The sequence below is a fragment of the Carya illinoinensis genome, chromosome 10, assembly GCF_018687715.1.
Source record: "Carya illinoinensis cultivar Pawnee chromosome 10, C.illinoinensisPawnee_v1, whole genome shotgun sequence".
Lineage (NCBI taxonomy): Eukaryota > Viridiplantae > Streptophyta > Magnoliopsida > Fagales > Juglandaceae > Carya > Carya illinoinensis.
This window is the reverse complement of record NC_056761.1, coordinates 6,641,212-6,658,588: the sequence shown is the minus strand read 5'-3', so window position 1 is coordinate 6,658,588 and position 17,377 is coordinate 6,641,212. Positions and strand designations below refer to the sequence as shown.

Sequence of the window (17,377 nt, the reverse complement as noted above, 5' to 3'; positions counted from 1 at the left end):
TGAACATAAAATAGCTCTAACGTATCAGAATAAGTTATATCAATTTGTGAGCTTTTTCTTTACGAAATCTTTTGGGAGCCAAACATTTCTGATCTTATCATCAATTTGATTGTTTGGACTTTAGGCAAATAATAATGGACTTCTATGCACAATTACGTACACAACGTGTTGACTATTCTAAACGGGTCAGTCTCTATCTTTTTAGAATAAACAAAACCATGATGGATGCGTGTGTTTGGGACTATGTTCATTGATCTACAATAGCAATTTGCAGCTTAAGATCAACAAAGAAAAATTGAAGTGGGAATAAAAAAAAAAAGTTGTAAAAGAAAGAAGATAAAAATTATAAATTGGATCCAGAAGGTACCAAGAAGGCAGTTTATTGATTAATTAGGTGCCCTATATCTTTATAAAAATGGAGGCACCCGGCCATATCATGATTATGTGTCATGTTGAAGTTACTCTTCCATTTTTTTTTTAATATAAAGAGACACTTCCAAAGCATCCTAAAAAAAAGTGCATCTCTTTTCAAGCAAAAGAAACGAAAATGCTTCTCCTTCTTTATCTGCATTATATATATAATATATATATATATATATATATATATATATATATAAGCGGGAATGAGGATGGAAATAAGGTGCTTTTGCATTAATTTAAATAAATATCTTTGGTCATAGAAAAAAATGGGCTTTGTAGTTGATTGTATGTGTTATTCCCTCTTTCACAAGCAATGTCCCAAATTGACTCTCTCTCTCTCTCTCTCTCTCTCTCTCTCTCTCATATTATAAGAAAATTGAATATTTATGATGAATTATTTGTAATGAAAATGATTATTTATGACGAGAATAAACTCATTTTGATACAAAATAATCATTTTAACAAAAAAATAACTTACTTTAAATAAATAATTTTCTTGTAGTGTGTATATATATATATAATATCCCAACACATGACAACACCTCTTATAAATTTAAATAAAAAAATAAGGATCCTGTCATTAAATAATTCCCATATCAACCTACTTTCCATATCACTTCCAATATATATAATTAAACCTGCTTTCCCGGACCAGAAGTAATCAAGCTATGAAAAGGGATCGACAAAGTTAATAATCAAAATCCATTAAAACCTGAAAATATGGCTTTGAAGCAAAAGGGAATAGCAATCCCATTAAAGCATCCGACTTTAGGGATAACTCTTTTTGAGAACTTGCACATTATAAATCTGACTAGTGGGTCATGATATATATATATATATATATATCTTAAAGTTCCTAAAAATGTATGCACTGATGCTGCACTTGCGAGGAGGCAAAGTCGTACTTTCTGATGGAATCTGATCTATATGGATGCTTTGCACAATTTTATCTTTCTACTTAGGAATTAAGTGAGTTCTATAGAATTTATTTCGAGTAATATATATAGTTATCAATTAATGTTAACAAAACAACTCTCTGCAGTTTTTATCAAATCTGAAACTTGATGATGATGATAATGATGATGAATAGTAATTAAATATGACTATTTTATGACCTAATTAAAGACATTAATACCGCATATCATTGGCCATAGATACATATATACACATAGATCTTCTATACATCCATTCGATGTTAGCCTTATGATGAGGCATGGGGATTTTTTCAAACAAAAAAAAAAAAAAAAAAATCAAAAGCTCTTTCAGTTTTTTTCTCTTTATTCCACTTTTGGTTATAGAATATAGATAAATTCATTGGCACAAGCTTTTTCCCTCTTTATTCTCGTGTCCACCCTCTATGTTACCTTTGACACGTTGTACGCAACCTACCTGGATTGGGACCCACAACTTAGACTTTCAACACAGTGAAATGATGACGGCAAGCAATGATGTATACAAAAAGCTCACCCTCAGGCCTCAGCTTTTCTACTCCACCCTACCTGTAACCTCTGCCTTTTTGGCGGCTGTCACATTTATATTTCGCAATGGTTTGGAGCACTTTTGAGCCCTCAACTCTGTATATTAACACATCCGTAACCTCTCTCCCTAAACCACGAAAAACTTCTCTCTCACCCCTTAAATTATTCTCCGCCGGCCATCTCTTTCATTAATTTGGACTAACCCATCTCTGAGCAATCTCTCTTTAAACCCGGCCACCTTCATGGCTAACGTCCAAGGAGGCCAAGACCTGCCCGGAATCAAGCTTTTTGGGACGACAATTAAGTTGCAGAATAGATCACAAGTAAAGGAGGAACAGAAAGGACTAGATCAAACGATGGAGAAGAGGCCAGATAAGATCATACCATGCCCAAGATGTAAGAGCATGGAGACCAAGTTTTGTTACTTCAACAACTACAACGTTAATCAGCCCAGACATTTCTGTAGAGGATGCCAGAGGTACTGGACGGCCGGTGGGGCCCTCCGAAACGTGCCGATAGGGGCCGGCAGGCGGAAGATCAAGCCACCGTCCGGCGAGCTAGGCGGGTTCTCTGAGGGTTCCTTGTATGATGCTGCTGGGGTACTGCACAAGTTTGACCTGGATGAGGTGCTGGAGGAGTGGCATGTCGTGTCGGCAGAGGGCGGTTTCGGGCAATTTTTCCCTGTTAAGCGGCGGAGGAGTTGCTCAGATGGTTAAACATGCATGCAGTAGTTGATCATCAAGCTTTTTGATGTGCTTTTAAATTTCAGTGAGATCAACAAGATATATCCACAACACCATGCATGCATCTTTTTGATAGACTAATGGTGTACTATATGCAGTACAGACTGATTCGGCTCCTCTAGATTATGTACTTAACTAAATTAATAATATTAATTATTAGAATAAATTATGTACGTCGAGAAAAGACCTATCATGTTTGGTGGTGGTATTTTTCTTATTGGACTGCAGCATGAAGATCAACAATTTTTCATATATGTTTTCTAGTGTAGAAATGAATATCATGTACAACATATATATATATATATATATATATATATAGCCAAATTGCCGAAATCATTCTGATCAGAGGGCTATATATTGTCAAAATTTATCAAATATAAGCCAAAGCCATAGGAAGTCGAGTATTTATGCAATTAAGTTAGATTTGATGTGCCCTTATCCACACACACACCTTTTTTTTTTTGTTCGTCTTACTAAAATTATATCAGTAAAAGCTCGATCGCTAGTTATGGATATCATCAGTGGAAACGTTTTTTGAAGAATGGTGCTGTCTTTTGAGGATGCTAGAACATTTTGAGTGGGTTGGGAGATAAATTTGAATCTTGATATTATTCTAATTCCTTCATTTGCATAAAGTCTAGCTAGCCCCCTATAATTAATTGATTAAGGCACTAACCTTTTTTGTTAATTCCGATCCTTTTCTGAACCACGTACGTTTAAGATGACTAAAACCAGGCTTATCTTTTGTTGTCTTTTGCTCTGGCAAAATCTGCCATGGGGAAAAGTAAAAAGTCATGTGATTTCATATATTAGAGAGGATAATCTTGACTAAAGGCAGGTTTAAGCTAATCTAATTAATGACCTTTTGCTTTTGTAGATAGATTCCCTTCTATAGAGCTGGGGCTCTTTGTGAACAAATATCAAGAAAACGATTAACTTATTAATTAATTACTGCATGCTGCAATCCCTACGTCCCGACCTGGTTGGGTACATCCTTAATTATATCCAAGCGCTAAGGGTATCGTGATATCAAAGCAGCACGATCGAACATGATCGGATTCTGTGGCAAGAATCATGCATTAACAATATATATAGATCAACTACCTCATATATATATGCGCGCGCGCAGTAAACAATTCTGGCAACTTTATTCTACACATGCCTTTTGGCCTAATAATTGCATATCTAAATTTATTGATGAACGAAGAAATCACCGATTTATGGGACAAAAATGCCAATAATCACGGTGCCATGCCCCAAGTGCATGAGGAATAATGAGATTCTAGTTCTACAACTTATCATATGCTTCCTCTCTCTCTGTCTCTGTCTCTCTCTTCTTTTTCCGAGTAACTTATATCATGCATATACTTTCATATTAATTCAGTTGTTGAATACTAGAACAAGGGGAATTGGAGAACAGGATAATATATGCCACTCTTAAAAATAGATAATTAGGAATTTGGCCGGGAATTACTTTTTGTGAAAGCAGGTACCCTCTGATATGGATTCTCCACCCACCCACCCAACCTTATCTTCGTTTTGATCTATATATATTCAGATAATCTTCAACGGCTTTGTTGGTATATAGGCCAGTCATTTAGTCAGAGAGATCATCAAGCATTATTTTCTTTTTATATAAATATATCCTTCTGCACTAGCAATATTGAGACGGTATTAGAATCCTTTATCCATTACTCGTAGATATTCAGCCAGTATAAGCACATGAATACACATGTTGGAGACACAAAATGATTAGAAATGAATCATCCAAACCCCAACCTTTTCGTAGTAAGTGAAAGGAAAAAAAGAAAGAACTCGGTTTATTCGGTAACAAATTAAAGTGATGCGAAATTATGGTCTTTATTGTTCGTCTTCTGCTGTTAACCCGAGCTCTTTGAGGACCTGGCCGCAACCAGGAAGATGCTCCTTCCTCATGAAGCCAAGAGGATTGGCAAGGCGTACTGGGGATGTAATGCCATTGTTCTTTGTGAGGCTGATCCTTGCACTCTTCTTTTGGAAAGGATCCTTGCTGACCTCGCTGCAGTCGGGATCGCTGCTCTTTAGCAGAACAATTTCGCAAACCTCCTCTTCGTGCTCGCCGTCTACCTGAAGGTGGTACGTTCCCAACTTGTCCGTCTCCGACTCTACGCTGTATGTTATGGCACCGTCTCCACGTTTCCTACACTCCAACCGCACCTTTGCACCTGCACCCAACACGTATAGATTCTAGTTTCAGACTTGACAATGCTATATATAACACTACTTCAGACTCAGTTTTCCGGTCTTTTTATGTCAAAATGAATAGTTAAACAATATTACTGTTGCACCAAATTGCAGAACTTGGAATTGTAATCTGTACCTTTCATGTACGTGCTGAGCCTTGTTACAAATTGGGTACGGCAGGTGTCACAGTAAACTTTGCCCTCCACGGAGAAGTGGCTGTCGCAGTAAGCGAAACCAAGGAGGGACAAGAAGCAAAGGGCAGAAGCCGCCAGGAAGATAATAGACTTTGCCATTGGTCCTGCTTGCTTTTCTTATTCCAGAGGACTATGCGTAAATCGATGGGGCTGTCTTATATAAGGGAAAAGCACGCAGTTGCTCTTGGGGGAAATTGTTAAGGCCACCTTGCTGACTGTTATTTTTTTGAGGTTGCCATTTTCCCCTTGTTTTCTGGATTCTGAAAGACAATGTGAACCGCTCTTCTGTTCCTTAAATCTCTCTGTGTCTTCAATATTAATAAATAAATAAAAGATAATTGAATATTGAGCATTCACAATATTATAAGTTTAGGTAGTTCTAGCTGTTTTGACATCCAAGTCATATCAAACGCAAATCCAAGTTTCGAAAAAAAAATCAAAACCCAACCTTCAGAATTAATAATAAAAAAAAAAAATGGTTTATAATCTTCCTCTTGGTTTCTAAGATGTCTAATGGCCGGTAGATGTTTGTAGTGCAAAGTGTTTGCTTAATACATGTGATGTTTCCGAGGTTCCAAATGTGCTAGTAATTAATATACTCTCGCTTTTCATTAGTAGTTGTGTATGAGAATGGAACATGACAAGAGACAGCCTAAATGACCTGTCTAGCCATGTAATATAGCTTGAGAATTTCTTGCCAAAAATATAGGGCTGCCAGTGGCCGAAAGGCCACCCATGGTGAATTAATTAGATTCGTTTCTTTGGAGGTAACATTCATTGGGCTTGTTATTGACAATCTGTCAAGGGAAAATTCAGTTCCAACTCAACCCGGTTATAATGCCAGCCACAAAGCCCTTTCATTTGCCTTCTCTGCTATTGCGGCCACAGCACAAAATAGTCCCTACGTCATTCTTGCATTCTTCGGAGAGGGGACATAATATCTCCCCAAGTGTAAAAAGAGATTTATGGTAAAGTTACCTTTATAATCTCTATGGTGGCACAGCTGTGGGTGAAAACTGAAAATAGGGAGGGAGGGAGCATTAGCCATCAACGTTTTCCCAATTCTTTTCCGGTTTCCCCACACAGCCTACCTTCCAAAATCTCAGCGTCCAATCCCATCAGCTGTATGTTATGGCAAAAATGATCATAAAGAGCGCAAGCAACTCACAGATTGGAAATAAATAATAATAATAACAAAGAAGAGGATTATTAAATCGTAGTGTAGCTCAGTCTAAATGGTGTCACAGTTCCAATAGAAGAATATGAAGAGAAGGCCTCCAAAAGAAACCTTTGAAAACCTTGACAATCTGAGACAAACTACAATCCCAAAGGTAGGATCCACACAATGATAAAATGATAGAACTTGAAATCCTCTCCAGAGAGACAGAAACACAGAGAAGAATAACACCCTATAGTTCAGCAGTCATTAACTTTCTCCATGTCTACACATTTTTAACCCCAAGCAATGGACTGCTTCACTTCACTGTCAAATAATTAATTAATATAAGAAAAAAGATCAATAAGCACAAGAAGAAATAATGATAGAGTAATACTATACACCACACTACCATCCCACTATGTAAGAAGATATGACATATTTATCACCATTTGATGATAAAGAATCATTCAAGGTGATAAATGTGCCACATCTTACATAGTTGGATGAAAGTGGAATAGTAATGTGGTGTATAGAATTTTCCATAATAAGAACACCATAGTTGTTAAAAAAGCGATAATCTACCTCTGCATCTTCACCTCCACTTGCTTTAGCAGAGCTGTCTGGTTTCTGGGCTTCTTCAGCTGCAATACAAAAAAGAAACAGAATACCGACTCACCCCATTATGGATTATTGGACCAATGAAAGAAATGTGACAGGGAGATTGTAGGGCCAACAATATAGGGATTACAGGAGATTGGTTTGAAACAATAATGAGAGGGAAAAACCGAGTTCAAATCACAGTTCCACAAGATCTTGACAAACCATTGGATTAATCACCCAGTGCCCAAAATATTCCTCTATTTCATGCAACAGTAACAATCTAAACTATAGGTGAATGGTTATGAAATCCAATATTAACAAGAAAATCCATCACATCATTTTGAGATACTAATAGAATAAACAAATACTAGCTTTTATGAAGAATCTACTACTTTTGGCACTCTAAATTTTTCATCTGAACATGATGTGGATAACAGGAGGAGCAAGAGAAGAATGCTTATAATAAGCGAAGTTTCTCTCCCTACTTACAAATAGGCAAATGTATTATGACATACAATTATGGCACCCCCAACCACCACCATAATCAAATCATTGCTTTTTCTGAAACACCTCTTTGATTAACTTCCATTTAGATCTTAAGATGATCGTACAGATATAAATAACTTAAGTTTACAAATTCTATTCAAGACCCAGTACAAGCATATGCATCAACGACCAAGGAAATCCAAGTTGTGTGTGAGTTTGTACTCGAAAATGACTATTCAAGAATACAATTAGAATTTTGTTAGAATTATTATAATTGCTAAGAACTTTTCCCTCTTAGGAAATGTGGGATCTCCTTCACTAAATTTCTTATTCCCAATCCGGAATATTACAAACTTTCTCTCTCAAATACTTGACATCCTCATCAGACCATTCCTGATATAGCGCGGCTACGTCCCACAATTCTGGCAGGAGATTGATTCTGATACCATTTGTGATGACTCAGGGATAGCTAAAGTAACATCTGAATTTATATTCTAAAATAACTAGTTAAGATTACAATTAGAACTACCTTGGACTCATTACAAGCGTTGAGAATTTTTTCATCCCGAGCAATGTGAGGTCTTATTTATTGCCTTTCATATATGATATATCCAATTTGAGGTATCACAAAAAGTTTTTTGTATCTGAATCTAAAACGTTCCTATGTTTTCTTTTGTTTTCTAAGTATTATGTTGCCTTAATTCCTGTAGATAATACTTATCAAAAAATTCCTCTAGATAACACCCCATCTGACTTAATGTTGCCACCCTTAAACTAATATACCCCTAGGTGTGATTGCAAATTTAAAAAGAATGCGAATGCCCTCTCCCTCCAACATAATGAAACAATAAAAAAAATATATATGTTTGACTGTGTAACAAATTAGATGAGTCATGAATTTACAAAAGTCTGGTTTACACTAATTTTCCTATTTGTGAGTTACCTTCATTTTCTGGAATGTCAGAAGTCCACAATGTGAGGTTGTCCCTCAAGAGCTGCATAATAAGTGTGCTGTCCTTGTAAGATTCTTCACTCAAACTATCCAACTCTGAGATAGCTTCATCAAAAGCTTGCTTTGCCAGGTAACATGCCCTGGGACACAAATTACCATGTAAGAGGTAAAAAACAAGTAAATTCTCTTTCTCACAGCACAAAACAAACTTTATAATAATAAATGAATAACAAAGAAAAAATGTTGTGATATCTACACCTTTCAGGAGAGTTCATAATCTCATAATAAAATACAGAGAAGTTCAAGGCCAAGCCCAGTCTGATGGGATGAGTAGGAGGTAAATCAGCCTCTGCCGTGGTAGAAGCTGTCTGAAAATAGAATTATACCACGGGTGAAGAAATTGCAGCAACCAAAAAGGACAAAAGATCAGGAAAACAATTTTGGAGTTCTCTAACCATTAAACATCTCTCTACTGTTTTCATCATCCACAAGGTTTATTTATAAACGGCAAGGATCAAAAGCAACCGATAATTCAAAAACTGGATGAAAGGTGACGAGGGGTAACTTTTTCATGAAAGATGAATGCTTCAGTCAAAACGTATAACTTCAAAAATGGCCACCATGCACAAGTGATGTCCTTGCACAGTCAATGATCAAGTACAAACTATACAAAATTTATTTAAGTCATAAATACAATGCGTCAGTGGACATCCGAATTTCACCAAAATTTAAACAATAGGTAAGATGGTAATACATGCTTGCATTTTGCATATCCACCACCAATATCAAAAACCTTAACCCATCCATTTGATTGCTGCCAGAACACAGAAATATATTCTTTTTCCTTTTATAAAAGGCATATACATCTAGGATTCATAACTATTTTACGAGTAAGCTGGAATTCGTAATTTGTATTCCCTTTCTTAGCAAACACAGAGTAAAAATCCAAACCAAGAGCATCATTACCTGATACGCTTTCATAGACTGATCAGCAGCCTCTTTCCTGTCATCACCAGTCTTGAACTCGGCCAGATACCGGTAATAATCCCCTTTCCTGCAGCCACAATAAAAGAAATTCCAAATCCCTTAAAACCCTATTCCTCGCGATATCAAATAATTAATTATCACAAAATAGAGATCATTCACATTTTGTAAAAAAACACGGCGGACTCTCCGGCCGAGCACGCGGGGATGAGATGCTCGTCGATGACGCTCATGATGTCGCTGCAAATGCTCGAGAGCTCGGACTCAACCTTGTGTCTGTACTCCTTGATCCGCTTCACGTTCTGATCGTGCCCTTTGGCTTCCTCCTTCTGCTCGATCGAGGATAGGATTCTCCATGAGGCTCTACGAGCTCCAACCACGTTCTTGTACCCGACGGAGAGTAGGTTACGCTCTTCCACGCTCAGCTCCACGTCAAGATGTGCCACTTTCTTCATCGCATCCACCATTTCTGCCAAATTTTAAATGATTAAAGCAAAACCGCAGCCGATAAAATGCAGGAAAATAATTAAACCAAACGCCAGAGTCCTGACATTCAGCAAGATTTTTTTAACTAAAACAAATGCATTTTGACAAAAGTATTCTACTTGGCAGAGTCGAGATCTTTTTCATCTCCAAGGAATCAAAGATAAAATCAATTCTTTCCAGGAAACATGTTTACTTTTTCGGATTTTCATTGAATTTACGAGAGTCCAAACAGAGAAGCATGGCTTATCGAAGAAGAAAAGAGTCAGTCGAACAGAACAAAACAAAGCAAAGTAAAGAGAGCAAACTTTAGACAAAAGAGAGAGTACCATCATAGCGCTCGGCTTGTTCTGCAAGCTTAGCGACGTAGACATAGTTTTCTCTTTCTTTGGCGAAAGCCATGCCCGATCTCTCTCGCTCTCTCTCTCTCTGTATGTCTGTGTGGGTCTTGTAGTCTGTAGGGAGCAAGGCAGGGTGGGGGTGGTTTGGTTGGGTGAGCCGGTTGGAGGGGCCGACCGGGGTTGGAAAAACCGGGTTGTAAGAGAGGGACAGAACATTATGATTGAATGTAGATGTACCAGGTGAGGTTGGGAGTGGTTGAGGGCCACTTTCTTTTAATTGGACCGTGTTTCTTACCACCATTAACTCGCGACTGGGGTTAGATTGTGGGGTTAATGATGATGGACCAGACGGTGGGACAAATGTTGTTTGTACCTTTATAACTTTTTTGTTTTTTTATAACCAGTGGATTAAACATAGCAGCATGTAAAAGCTCCGTAAGTTTGAGGGAAATATTTTAATCATAAATAATTATATAAAATTAAATATATAAATTGATATAATTTAATAAAATATATTAAGTTATAAAATTATTTCTAATATAAAATAAATTTAACGTATTATGCGAAACAGAAATTACTTTAATTTATTTTTTATATAATCTCTTTATATATATATAATATTTTTTAAGTTTTATATAAATTTTTTTATAAAAATATTCTTACAAATAAATAATTATTTTTTTATTTTTTAAAAGGAAATTTATTTTTTTATAAATACTCGTGAAGATTAATCTATCCGAGATCTATACAGATTATTTTTCAAAATATAAATGGCAATAAAAAATATATTTCACCTTAAAAAAATTTAAATGAGTAGAATTTTTTATTCAGAAATGCTTTTTCCTATTAATATTATTTGTTTAAGATTATATCATTTGTTGTGTCATATGATTTGGACCGTAAATAATATTGATGAAAAAATAGGGTAGAGATAAAAGGAGAAGGAAAACCTAAGCATTATTGATTATTTAAGTGGATTATTAATTTATTATTATTATTATTTTTTTTTTTTGAGTGATTTTTGTGTTCAAAATACTTCTAGGGAGACTGGAGTACTCATCATTCAGCAACAAGAAAAGGCGCTGTTTATAGGCTGATGATTATGAGCAATATTACATATAGTCGTAAAATTATAAACATCGTGCAATCGCTTTGAAAAAGAGTGAAGTCCACGATTAAAAAGTTAGTTTTTTTTATATGGGTCTTATATTAATTTATTTTTTTTAAAAATAACTGTACGCCGCTTGCACAACTATAACTGTAAATATCATTTCTCTATAATTATTGATATAATAAATATTTTATATGGTAAAGTCGCCTTGTAAAAAAGTCACGTTTCCAGGCCTAGATAAGTCAACCCCGTTCCACTCCAATAAATTAACATCATCAATATTGACCAATGATTATTCCACGTCAACGTAAATTGAAAATAAAAACATATTGTTATTTATTATTTTTTATTATTTTATTTTATAATATAAGAATATTTATTATATTCAGTTTATGAATCAATCAAATATATATCTAATTTACAAACTAATTATTTGATGCCATATACGAGATACGGAGAAAATAATAATATCATAAGAATCATCACAAAATAAATGATAAACACAAAGAATTTGATCTTTTTACATATACTTATATTTATATTAATCTTATGCCTTCTGGGGTCGATTCACCGCTAAGATATAATAAAGTAGTGTTATATATACTTATATTTTTATTTATAATTTTATTTATAAGACTAATCATTTTGTTATTTTTTAATTTAAATTTTAAATTTTCAGTATATCAATAACTAATATATAAAGAAGTAAGTTTTTTTCTTTTTAAATACATTTAACATTTTCCTATATATATATATATATATATATATATATATTAATAGATAGCTTAACATACTCTTTAATTGCTCACACTTGGTGAGAGCTTGTAAATATAAATAATTGTGATAAATACCGGTAATAAAAAAGTTTTCTACAATCAAACTACGTTAATAATAACTGCTGATATTTTCTTTCCTTTTATCTCCGTACTTTTATTTTCTCATTACATGCAATTTATCTGACATATACAGCTAGCCTCGCAAGAGCGATTCAGTACTCGAGAACATGAAGAACGTACACCAGTCAACACTGTTTTTACATTGAACTCTTTTTACATGCATGCTATTTACTTTTAAGTACTACCAACCCGAAGGAAAAAAAAAGTAAACATTGCAAGCAATCAATTAAACCCATGCATCCCAACATACGCAAGACAGGATTGAACATTGGCAATACTGATCTTCCTTAATTCCCTCAAAAGCATTGAAATTTGAAAACCCTTGAGAATATCTGCCATGCATGCATCACATTATAGAACAAGCATGAGGGTTTTCATCATTGAATATGGCGGTGGCCTGCCAATCATTCTGATGATCACGATATATAGTTGAATACGGTGGCTGCTGATCATCGTAAGAACCATAGCCTAGTTGAGCGGTGGTACTACTATAGCCATGTATATAGTCATTGTAGGAAGAGTTGGGCAAAGATACATAATAGTTCAGTGATTGATTCTGGTCAAGATCACGATGCTGATGGTAATTATACTGGCGCATAATGTTGTAGTATTCTGGGTCTTGAGGATATGGCCATAGATCGGCTCTCCGCCCCATCTTCCTCATTGTCTTTAGGACTTTCTCTTGCTCTACCCATCCCATTACCGTCACTTTTTGCATGTTCAAGTCTATATCAACTTCATTTACTCCTGCAATATATATAATATATATACGCACATGATCATTTATTTTGTTAAGATTAGAAATGATGATAAATAAGGAAGATTGTGTTAATTACTCATGGCATTGAAAGTCGAATTGGCAATAGCTTGTCCTACTTCATGTGGAGTACTCATGCATGGAGTCGTAGAAGTTCATGATCGAGGATTGAGAATGTCATTTTCTACCCAAAAATTAACAAGCTAGCTAGGTACAATACCAGGATAAGGCCGAGTGCAGCTAGTGGAATCAGGGACGAGGGGCCCAAATAAGATTGAAATAACTGGTCAATGGCCCCTGATGTTGATGCCCAAAATTAAAGTCTAACCGGCCCTCCTATATACATACACACATATATATATATATATATATATATATATATTTACTTCTAGCTTCGTTTTTGAATAAAGATCTTCATCTTCATCCATTGGTTTTGTATTAGTTTTATTTATTTTTTAAAAGGATTTTGTATTAGTTTAATGTCAATTTCATCACGTACATATATATATATATATATATATATATATATATATATATATATATATATCCCTTATATTTGGACTAAATGTTACACTTAATTAATTAGTATCATCATATATAAAATTTGTAGTAGATATGATATTAATTATTTTTCTACCAAGAAAAAGGTGCTGTATATATTATATATGCCTGGTATATTCTTCACACATGATATGTAAGCTAGCTGTAACAATTAATATGAAATAGACTGGCGTGAAATTAGCATTCTGACTTCTCCACAAAGAAATTAGTATATATAAGAAAAGTTTACTGCTTGTTACGATAACTCTTTTAATTTGTTGTGTTCCCCCTAATGAATTTGGAACTAGCACACCTTTTTTTTTTTAGTTTATGGTAGCAGTATCCATTTCGAGACAAAAAATAATGCTTGCAGTAATAGGATGTGCAAGTTCATTGCAATTCTTTTAAAAAAAAGATAAATTTAAAATTTACATAAAAAGATTATTTTTTTAATAACAAACTCTATTTTTTAAAAAAGAAGTACGTGAAAATTACCATGAGTGTACGTGATATTACTTTACTTTTTCAAGATTCGATGAGAGATAGATCAATTGAAAAAGAGGGGGTCGGATAATATTGAAAGTACCATCAAGTTTCCGGAGAGCTTTCTTTATCTTTCTTTCGCAACCGGCACAGTCCATGTGAACTATCATCTCCACTATCTGAGAAAAAGAAAACCATGTCATTTAGGCGCTAAAGAACTTTACAGCAAATGTGTGGGCCTCATATAAACGCAGGAGGCATGCATGCAGAATTAGAACCCAACCATCATAACCAGAAACTTAACGAAGGCTTAGTAATTAATTAGATGCGTGCAACATCCAGAGGGACCAATTATTGCTAGGGAAGAAGCTGACGTCTTTTTCATGACGAGGGACGCTAACCAAAATTGAGTTTTGGCTACAACGGAAGGAAATCGCTCAATATATATATTATACTTGCCCTTGCTTTTTGTATATACCTGTGAATATTCCATGGGAGTTTCAACGATTTGTGTAAAAACTAGTTTTATCCGATTGAAAGCTTCCTTTGGCGGAACATTCCCCATAACATAGTGGGGTGGACGAGATCGATCGGTTTCTTCCGACCTTGTGTCATGTGTGCAGGGTCGACGCACAAGAACTGCGATAAGTCTCCCCATCGGTACTCCTCATGCACCCAGCCAACATATCTCGCACAATTTATTGTACACGAAGTGTTGTATATTTTCATTTATATAAATATAACAGCTTATATGTATACTTGCATGCGTTTATCTTTAATTTCTGCCGGAATGAATATGGGAAAATCCCCACTGATCGTATATTATCCTGCAGCAAGAATATAACAATGGAAGATCGAGAAAAGGATGGTTTCCCTAATTGATCACAATGGCGGGGAACAAGATATATTAATATATGGAATCCCGTATCATATATGACTTGGATTAATATTAATGTAAGGATCTTTAAAGCTTGACATGCATGCATGCCTTGCATCTGCATATGTAGGTTTAATACTTAGCGAAACCAAAGTCTTATGCATGCATGATTTGAGAAGACATACAGACTTACAGTACTGAGATTTTTACGTCCATGAAAAGTTTAGATATAATATCGCGTGTGATGTACAAAAATATATATACAAAAAGACATCGCATACACATTGATAAAAAGTGCTAGACCAACAACTGAAAAGAAAAGAGACTAAATTAAGAGAAAATTCTCACCGACATGTTGAAAGCTCAGAAAGCGCTAGGCCTTTGTTCCTAAACTATTTGAGACTTTGAAGATGAAGAGAAAATACATGAGATTGCAGTCAATATATAGATTGCAGAAGAACGCATCTTTCCCTAATCCTTGTGAGGAAAGGGGGATAAGAAAGAATATTTTGCTGGGCGGGCAGTGCCCACCTGATTTTTTTTATCATTCTATTCTTCTCTCCAACTTGGCTTCGAGGTGACAGACTTTAATGCCGACTCTTCGGAAAGTGCATAGCAATTGCACTGATTAATACCCTTAGGTAGAGGCCATGCCAGCTATTGTAATGGTCAAATTTAATGGAATAAAAAAGTTGCAGATATTTTTAAATACAAGCCTTCGTCGTCATTTTTGTTATCATCATCATTTTCGTTGTCGCGATCGCCATCACTGACAAGTTTAATTCATCCTAATCACAGACTCACAGGCCAGCCCGGTCATCTTAAGATAGCAATATTATTAATTCATAAATATTTACAAGGTCATTGTTTTTTTTTTTTTTTTGGAGGGTCTTGATGGAGTTTCATGGAGTGATGCCATGCATATTGTGTCAATCTCATCGTCTCCATTACGACATTACGTTTGGATGTTAACATCATCTCATGATATGATTTGTTAATAATAAAAAAATTTAATAAATAATTTATAAATAATAATAATGAATAATAACATATAGTAGTACTGACCAAACACAGCCTAAATGATCCACACAACGTGGGTCAAACGTACGTTTTATTGATAATTAATTAATACATAAGATAAGATAATTAGGTCTACAAATAAGCATCGAATCCTACTATACGTTTAAAAATAGAAGCTAACAAAATTTAATTACATGGAGTGATGCCATACTTGCAAACAGGTTTTTCAAAAATAAAAAAAAAATAATCAACGATTGACTTTGCTAATAATTAAGTGTTCATGCATGAATAATTTTCATGGTAGTTGACAAAGTACGGTAACTTGAACATAGATTCTCTGTAATTTTCTACTCAAAAGATTATTTTTTTATAATTTTAAAAAATAGACACAATTTATGAATTAAAAATCTTTAGAGCATCGGTCTTTATTATATATAATCTCGAGATCGAGCATATCTATGGTGGGTGTGTTAATTTGTTTTCCAGCTCGATCGATGATCGATCTGCAACTTCAAGCTTACAGTTAAGTACTATAATTAATTGCAATTAATGTATATATTGACAAGCATTAGTGAAAAAGAAAAACATTTATCATTCTTAAAAGCCTACTCAGCACCAAGTACGTTAATGCAGATAATTTCGAGGAAGTAATGTGATGTATAGTCTTTATTTAGAGATTATTATGCTAGTCTAGGTAATTTTATTTTTAAAATATTTTAAAGTTATAAAAATATTATTTTTTAAATATTTTTTCTCATTTAATAAAAAATTTACAGATAAGTGCAAATAAAATTTGTCATGACTTAGGAAGCAAGTAATTATATTTGAAAAAATATAGTTATAAATATAATTGTGTATTAATCTGTATATTAATGTGATGTGATTAGTCAAAAAATAAATTTTATTAAAAATAATATTAATTTAAATTTTAAATATGAATGAATCAGTATTGATACACAGATTAGTATGTGACTATATTTATATATAGCAAAACCCATTCTATTTGTGTGTCGTTATCAACGTTCCTCCTTCCTAGGAATTAAGAGGCACAGGGCCGGAGTCAACTAGCATGCATGTCTCTTCCACCTAATATTGGTTGGGCAGAAAATAAAGAGCAGATTTTTTTTTTTTTTGTTAATGATCGGTAGAAAACAAAAAGCGGATGGTTGCAAGGCAACTTGCCTTGTTTGATTATAAAGATAAAACAAAAGTTGAATTATTTATGAGTTTATTATGTACAAGTAAAGTCACGTACTAATCTGTATATTAATACCGATTTATTTATATTTAAAATTTAAATTAATACTATTTTTAATAAAATCTACTTTTTAACCAATCACATCAGATTGATATACATATTAATACGCAGTTATACTTGCAACTAGATTTTTTCATTATATTTAATATATTTTAATAATGTAATTACTTATCATCTCATTTCATGATGTGGCATTATATGATTTGAGACTATTTATTTCTATGAACTTATTTTACTTGTAAACATATCACTTAATACCACGTCATGAGATGATAAGAAAATAGATGATAAATTGATTTTTTTTCAACTAAAATAACCATCTTAACATGATCAGTTGCACATTTCAATGCGAAGAAGATTGTGCCGAAGTAC

The 17,377-nt window shown here is 34.2% G+C and overlaps 4 protein-coding genes across 4 annotated transcripts; 1 reads left to right on the top strand and 3 right to left on the bottom strand.

Annotated features, from left to right (window-relative positions):
* Nucleotides 1-1,938: 1,938 nt before the first annotated feature.
* LOC122279195 (dof zinc finger protein DOF1.5-like) lies at nt 1,939-2,807 on the top strand. The gene has a single exon (XM_043089603.1). The coding sequence runs from the start codon at nt 2,141-2,143 to the stop codon at nt 2,612-2,614; it is 474 nt and encodes a 157-aa protein (XP_042945537.1). The 5' UTR covers nt 1,939-2,140; the 3' UTR covers nt 2,615-2,807.
* A 1,497-nt stretch (nt 2,808-4,304) lies between these two features.
* On the bottom strand, nt 4,305-6,077 carry LOC122279193 (olee1-like protein). The gene is made up of 2 exons (XM_043089601.1): nt 5,001-6,077; nt 4,305-4,845 (listed from the first exon to the last, which is right to left on the bottom strand). The coding sequence occupies exons 1-2, from the start codon at nt 5,155-5,157 to the stop codon at nt 4,502-4,504; spliced, it is 501 nt and encodes a 166-aa protein (XP_042945535.1). The 5' UTR covers nt 5,158-6,077; the 3' UTR covers nt 4,305-4,501.
* A 152-nt stretch (nt 6,078-6,229) lies between these two features.
* Nucleotides 6,230-10,214, bottom strand: LOC122279192 (14-3-3-like protein C). The gene is made up of 7 exons (XM_043089600.1): nt 10,052-10,214; nt 9,402-9,708; nt 9,222-9,309; nt 8,514-8,623; nt 8,247-8,395; nt 6,800-6,858; nt 6,230-6,541 (listed from the first exon to the last, which is right to left on the bottom strand). Exons 1-7 carry the CDS (start codon nt 10,122-10,124, stop codon nt 6,539-6,541), a joined length of 789 nt encoding a protein of 262 aa, XP_042945534.1. The 5' UTR covers nt 10,125-10,214; the 3' UTR covers nt 6,230-6,538.
* Nucleotides 10,215-12,053: 1,839 nt separating this feature from the next.
* On the bottom strand, nt 12,054-15,300 carry LOC122279194 (heavy metal-associated isoprenylated plant protein 28-like). Its single transcript, XM_043089602.1, has 3 exons — nt 15,076-15,300; nt 13,954-14,029; nt 12,054-12,817 (listed from the first exon to the last, which is right to left on the bottom strand). The coding sequence occupies exons 1-3, from the start codon at nt 15,079-15,081 to the stop codon at nt 12,417-12,419; spliced, it is 483 nt and encodes a 160-aa protein (XP_042945536.1). The 5' UTR covers nt 15,082-15,300; the 3' UTR covers nt 12,054-12,416.
* Nucleotides 15,301-17,377: the final 2,077 nt, after the last annotated feature.